The 6,959-nt window shown below is 37.1% G+C and overlaps 1 protein-coding gene across 1 annotated transcript; it reads right to left on the reverse strand.

Moving 5' to 3' along the window:
* Positions 1-2,931: 2,931 nt before the first annotated feature.
* On the reverse strand, positions 2,932-6,042 carry LOC128636397 (toll-like receptor 7). Its single transcript, XM_053689417.1, has one exon. The coding sequence runs from the start codon at positions 6,040-6,042 to the stop codon at positions 2,932-2,934; it is 3,111 nt and encodes a 1,036-aa protein (XP_053545392.1).
* Between the last annotated feature and the right edge of the window lie 917 nt (positions 6,043-6,959).

The raw sequence follows: 6,959 nt of genomic DNA on the forward strand, positions 1-6,959 counted from the left end.
AAAACCCTCTCTGTCTGGGAGAGACCTTGTTGATGCAATATAACTATTTGTGTCTTGTTGCTGTGCTCAGTCTTGCTATGGTATATGACTGTTGACATTAAACTGTCTTCAGCAACCTCACATTGTTAAAAGAGATTGTCTGTTTCTCACTCAGCTCTATTCCTTTTGCTGTTTCTGTTTCAGTTAATGCTTTTGTTTCGACCTACATATTACATTGATGATCATTAGCACCTGTTTGGTATAATTGTTTTAATTATGCACCTGACTATTTGCCTGCAAGATTCCTGACTTTGCGCAAATGTACCTAGTAGGATTCATGCTGTTTTGTGGGCAAAGAGTGGTCACACCAAATATTGCTTTGATTTGGAATTTTCTTTTGATAAAAATAAACTATTATCTCTATTTTTGAAAGCATTCTTACTTTACCGCATTTTTCCCCCATACCTGCCTCAAACTTTTGTGCTGTGTGTTTATATATATATATATATATATATATATATATATATATATATATATATATATATATATATATATATATATATATATATATATATATAGAGAGAGAGAGAGAGAGAGAGAGAGAGAGAGAGAGAGAGAGAGAGACACTTAATTCATAACATAATGTATTTAATGACGTTTCGGGGTGTCTACCCCGTCCTCAGATCATACAAGCTTACAAATTGTGAACCAAACAATCCCTTATATACATAAAAATGTTCTTTCAATTATACCATGTTCCCAAATTCTGCTAATCACCAATGTCCCTGTCCTGGCTGCGTTACAAGGCGCCCCCCATTGCTATGGTGACCAGCCTGGGTTTACTAAAAACAAAATAGCAAAATGTCACAATCGTATTGTATCTTCCATCAGCCTAAATTTTATAAATCATATTCTGGATAAACTTTAGTACCAATTATTTTCTTCCAACATTCACATGTTGCTCTGTATCTACACCTTTTATTAACAATATATTAACAATTCAGAGAGGATTCACCAAACTGAGGTCAGGCAGAAAAGGAAAGAGAGAAAAAAAAATGGAGCAAAAGAAAAGTTAAGAAAAATAAGATAAATAATGAACAAGTGCATACTAATTTGTAGAATTGTAGTCAGTAGAATAATTAGAGATCTCAAGTTCATAGAAAGCAATGCCATCTTTGTATTTAATCCTTTCGGTATCATCATATCCATCTTGAAGGCAGGGAGAGATGGGGTGTAGAGAGGGAGAGTTGGGTGAAGAGATGGAGAGGAGGAAGGGAGATACACAGGGTGAAGAGATAGGGTGAAGAGAGGGAGAGATGGGGAGGAGGGTGGGAGAAAAATGGTGTAGAGAGGAAGAATTGGGAGGGAGGAAGAAATGGAAAGGAGGGAGGATGAGACTGGGTGAAGAGAGGGAGAGAGACAGAGGGAGGGAGAGAAAGGGAGAAGATGGGGAGGAGGTAGGGAGAGGGTGAAGAGAGGAGAGATGGGGAGGAAGGGACTGGGTGAAGAGAGGAATAGGAGTGAGTGAGACAGGGTGAACAGAGGGAGAGATGGGAAGGCGAGAGTGAGAGACTGGGTGAAGAGAGGGAGAGATGGGGAGAGAGAAAGAGACTGGGTGAAGAGAGGGAGAGATGGGGAAGAGAGAGTGAGAGACTGAGGTTGAGTGAGAGACAGATGGGGAGGAGGGAGTGAGAGACAGGGTGAAAGGAGGGAGGAAGAGACAGAGAGTGAAGAAAGGGAGAGATGGTGAAAAGATGTGGGGGAGGGAGAGATGGGGAGGGAGTAAGAGACAGGGTGAAGAGAGGGAGAGATGGGGAAGAAAGAGCGAGGGAGTTAGAGACTGATGTTGAAGAGAGGGAGATACAGAGGGTGAAGAGTGGGAAAGATAGGGAGGAGAGAGTGAGACAGAGGGTGAAGAGAGGGAGAGATGGGGAGGATGGAGGAAGAGACGGGCTGTAGAGAGGGAGAGATGGGAAGGAGGGAGTGAGAGACAGTGGGTGAAGAGAGGGAGAGATAGGGAGGAGGAAAGGAAAAACAGAGGGAGGGAAAGAAAGGTAGAAACAGAAAGGAGGAAGAAAAAGAGGGGGCCAGAGATGGGGAAGAAACATACATACACTCATTCATTAAAAGACACACCACCCAAACAAATATATATACAGTTGTGCTCATAAGTGTACATACCCTGGCAGAATTTATTATTTCTTGGCCATTTCTTGGCAAGTTTTTGTGGTGTTATTCATATTCTCAGAAAAATGGCCAAGAAATCATAAATTCTGCCAGGGTATGTAAACTTATGAGCACAACTGTGTGTGTGTGTATATATATATATATATATATATATATATAAATATATATATATATACACACACACACATACATATACATGTATGCATAAATACAAACACATGCATAGAAACTTGACGGCAGATAAGAGCCATAGGCCCAGCAAGTCTCCCCGATATTTCCTAAAAGTATAAACTTATCTATTTTTTAGGATAGCCTTATGCGTGTCCCAGGCATTCTTAGTCCCCCACAGTGTTTGTCATTACTACCCCTTGTGGAAGTTTATTCCATGTATCAATCAAATTACTCCTGCATATACTACCCTTCAGTTTGAGATCATGACCCCTTTGTTGATAAAAGGAGTAAATTAGAAAGTTACTTTAAATTGCATGCTCTATCTGTATCATGAAAGAAAAAAATTGGGTTTAGTGTCCCTTTAATCACCTAATGAGAAGTATGAAACTGCTTTACCGTCAACAAATTACTGTGTGTTTTCTGCTCGGTGGTGCTGAGGAAAACACAAAAACCATGGAGGTCAGGATGTGGTCCTTTCACCCTGCTACATTTAATTTCTTTGTCTGGTATTTAATAATTCAACCATCCCAAGATATTTTATACTTTATGCATCTATTTATTATAATACTTGCAATGAAGTAGAGATACTTTAGTTTATTCATAAATATGTTTTTGTAGATGAGGATCAAAGGTTGCTGGATTATCTTTTCTTAGAAGCACGCGTAGATTGTGCCAGAAATGATTATGTGCTTTTGGGTTGCCTGGCCAACTAAGAAAGCTTTTAGGACACATCCTTTTCCTGGTAAGTAGGTACCTAGACATCTTCATCTTCTGGTCAAGGATAACCAATACCACCACATCCTTCTTCTCATCCAGAAGTCTTTGATGGGACATGAAGATTGCATGACGCAGAATTCCACAATTCAACCATTCCCTATTGAGGATGAAGACTGTTTTCTTACTTTTGTAGATGGCTTCATATAGATTTTCAATGGTGGACTTTCCTGCAATCCAGTCCCTTTCTTCCAGACACAAATTAAATGAACCAATTTCAGGCCCTTCAAGCTGTTTTACCAATTCATGGTAGACCCAATCTGTCACTGCACTATCTTTAGTGTTAAACACTATAAAGGCATCAAACTCATGCTTGGAGTTACCAGGGAGCTTGGTATAGCTTAGTATGGATGCCATGAGTACTTGTCCTGTATACCAGAGATCCCACAAAAAAAGGTTCCACATTATAGTTATTAACATCCACATGGTTATTAGAAGACTTGTGCATATGAAACAATAATTGCCATAAAAATCTTGACAAGACTGTGGATTCATTTTCAAGAGAGATTTACCTCTCAAAATGTCTGGTGAATCACACACCATTTTGGTTGAAAGGTTTTTAACAGTTACATTTGTCCTCTTCAAAAATTCTATGAACCAATAGGCAGTACAATTGCATTGGAAGGGATTTTCACTTACATCCAGAGATACAAGGCTACTGAAAAGTGGCTTTGGGAAGCTGTTTTCATCTATCTTTTTTATTCTGTTTTTACTCAGGATAAGATATCTCAGCTTAGTGTATGAGAGAAAGAAGTATTTATTTAAATTTGAAATTTGGTTTGATTTTAAGTTCAGGTAAACAACTTTACTCTCAATGGATGTTATGTTTGATGTTGGAGATGGTAAACAATTAAAACTTAGATCCAAGTGAATTAGATTTTTGAGATGAGCTATATTATCCCAATGAAAAGAATATAAAAGATTATTTGAAACAGTAAGATTTTGTAATGACTCTGGTAAATTTTCTAAGACCGTATGTGGAATAACCAATAACTGGTTAAAACTAATATCCAATACTTGAAGTTTTTTAAGGTTGGTAAAAATATTAAAATAAGTTTCTTCTCCATACTTCCACAAGCTACCTAGTTTATTGTTTTTAAACAATAGCCTTTTCAAGGAAGGGTTCTTTAGTTCTGCTGTTATTCGTAAACCTATTTGGTTATTATTAAGGTTTAGGTCTGTCAATGAGGTGAGTTGTTCAAGAAAGTCAAGCCTGTGGTTAACACCTCTCATTAAAAATTGATATTCATTGTGAGCCAAATTTAGCACCTTAAGTTTGGAGAGATCAGAAAAAGCAGCCTTATAGTAAAGGTCAAATCTGTTGTTGGAGAGATCTAGATGCCGTAGTGAGTTTAGGTGCCCAAACTGAGAGCCATTCAATCGTTGGTTGATATAGTTGTAGCTCATATTCAGGCATTCAATATCTTCCATGCCAATAAAGTCATCTGGGTGAAGACTCCCTATGTTGTTAAATGACAGATCTACAGACTTGTTATACATCAAGCAATCTTCATACTCGGCATATTTACTCCCCTGGTCATTATTGTTTTCAATGCCTTGAAAGTTCACCCATTCTGGAACCATTTTGTCTTCTCTATATAATATGGGTACAGTTAATCTTGTCTTTTCCTCTTCTGCACCACAGATGTCTTGAAAAGATACTAGGTTTTCTGCAAGGCTAACAGATTGTAAGTTTTTATGTGAAAAAAACATACTGAGGTTTACCTTGAGTATAAAGTTAGCTCTGAAGATAACTGTTTCTAAGTTGGGGAGGCTAAGCAAAGGTCTGATGCCTTTCTCATCAAGGACATTGAAAAAGTAGCCAGATATCGAAATTTTTCTTAGAGATTTCATTTTGGCCACACTAGGATTGAGATTCAACCTTTCATACATTACTGGAAGTCTGTAGTTGAAATCTAAATACAAGTTGTTCAGGTTTGTAAGCTTTGAAAAAAATGTTTCATTCTCAAGGTTTAAGTAATTGTCAGACAGATACAAATTTGTTAAATTGCTTAAATTATCAAATAAGGAGTCATTTAGGGTGTGCAATGAGTTTCCCCTGAGATATAATTTTTCAAGGTTGTGCAGGCTGTCAAAAACTCCAGGGCCTAACTGTAGGGCACTATTATTTGAACAGGGGAAGCATCGCTGTGCTGCATGGTCACACCGTTGGCAGTTCCACTGCACGTTTAGAATTTGAAGGTTGGTCAGGTTACACAAATCTTCACGGTCTATCTTCCACATCTTATTTTCTGACAAGTCCAATTTAACAAGAGAAGATGGAAGATTATGTGGGAAAGAACTGATGTTATTTTGAGATAAAACGAGTGTATAAAGGGATGGGGTGTCTTTAAAAGCATTATCTGCAAAACGCAACTGTCTACCACATTCATTGCGGTAGTAGCAGTTCCAACCAATTTCCAAGATGTTAAAATTGTGGAGTCCATAGAAGTCCCATTCAGAAACAAACAGAATGCGATTCCAATTGAGATATAATCTCTTAATATTTTTAGGAAGTGGTGGGATGGAGGTCAAACTATTTCCATTAAGGTCTAAAATCTGTAAATACTTTAAGTTGACCAGAGAATCCACTTCAATGGTTAGCGTACATTCCTTTTTGTCTGGCCTCAAATTTTGTGGTAGGCAGTTCCCACTAACATTAAGGACCTTCAGATTAGGGAGTCCTGAAAACGTGTGGTTGGCGAGAAGTGTTATTTCATTTTTGGACAAATTGAGTTCAGTGACATTCATTGAATGTATGTGGGGGACATGTGTGAGATTTCGTTGAGAGCATATAACCACAGAACCATTTTTGTAGTCATCGCAAGGAAGGAAGCGAGGGATGATGGCTGAAATAGTGTATATTGATAAAATCAGGATCAATGCAGTTGTCTGCTGCGTCCTCCATGAAGTCTGAGAATAACACAACATTGAACAAATTACTTTTTGTTTAAGGCAATCTACTCTCAATATTGCATTTCAATGTTTCATATGAGATAAAACATAAGATAATGTTTCAGAAATCTTTATATAGTATGACCTCTTAAGGCAGGTTTCTTTCTGTATTATTTTTATTAATTTCAAACTACATATATAATTTCCCCTAAATTTAATTAAAGGGACACTGAACCAAATTATTTTATTTTATGATTCAGATAGAGCATGACATTTTAAGCAACTTTCTAATTTACTCCTATTATCAATTTTTCTTCATTCTCTTGTTATCTTTATTTAAAATGCAAAAATGTAAGTTTAGATGCCGGCCCATTTTTGGTGAACAACCTGGGTTGTTCTTGCTGATTGGTGGATAAATTCATCCACCAATAAAAAAAGTGCTATCCAGAGTACTGAGCCCCCCCCAAAAAAGCTTAGATGCATTCTTTTTCAAATAAAGATAGCAAGAGAACGAAAAAAAATGATAATAGGAGTAAATTAGAAAGTTGCTTAAAATTGCTGCTCTATTTGAATCACGAAAGAAAACATTTGGGTTTAGTGTCCGTTTAAGCACATATCGACTATACTTTAAAATATTAAATTATGTGTAATAACTTTGCAATATACATTTATTAAACTTTTATGATTTAAATAGAGCGTGCCATTTTAAACAACTTTCTTATTGACTTTATTAACACATTGTTCTCATTCTCTTTGTATCCTTTGTTGAATAGTAGGCTTTGGAGCAGTAAAGCACTACTGGGAGCTAGCTGAACATATTTGTTGAGCCAATGACAAGAGGCATATATGTGCAGACACTGATCACCAGCTAGCGCCCAGTAAAGCACTGCTGTTCCTACCTAGGTATGCTTTGATAACACAAATAAACTGGACAGTTGTTGCATGCTCTATCT

Source organism: Bombina bombina, chromosome 7 (assembly GCF_027579735.1).
Source record: "Bombina bombina isolate aBomBom1 chromosome 7, aBomBom1.pri, whole genome shotgun sequence".
Taxonomy (NCBI): Eukaryota; Metazoa; Chordata; class Amphibia; order Anura; family Bombinatoridae; genus Bombina; species Bombina bombina.

Coding starts and splice junctions, on each gene's coding strand:
- LOC128636397 (XM_053689417.1), bottom strand. CDS start 6,042: ATGTTGTGTTATTCTCAGACTTCATGGAGGACGCAGCAGACAACTGCA.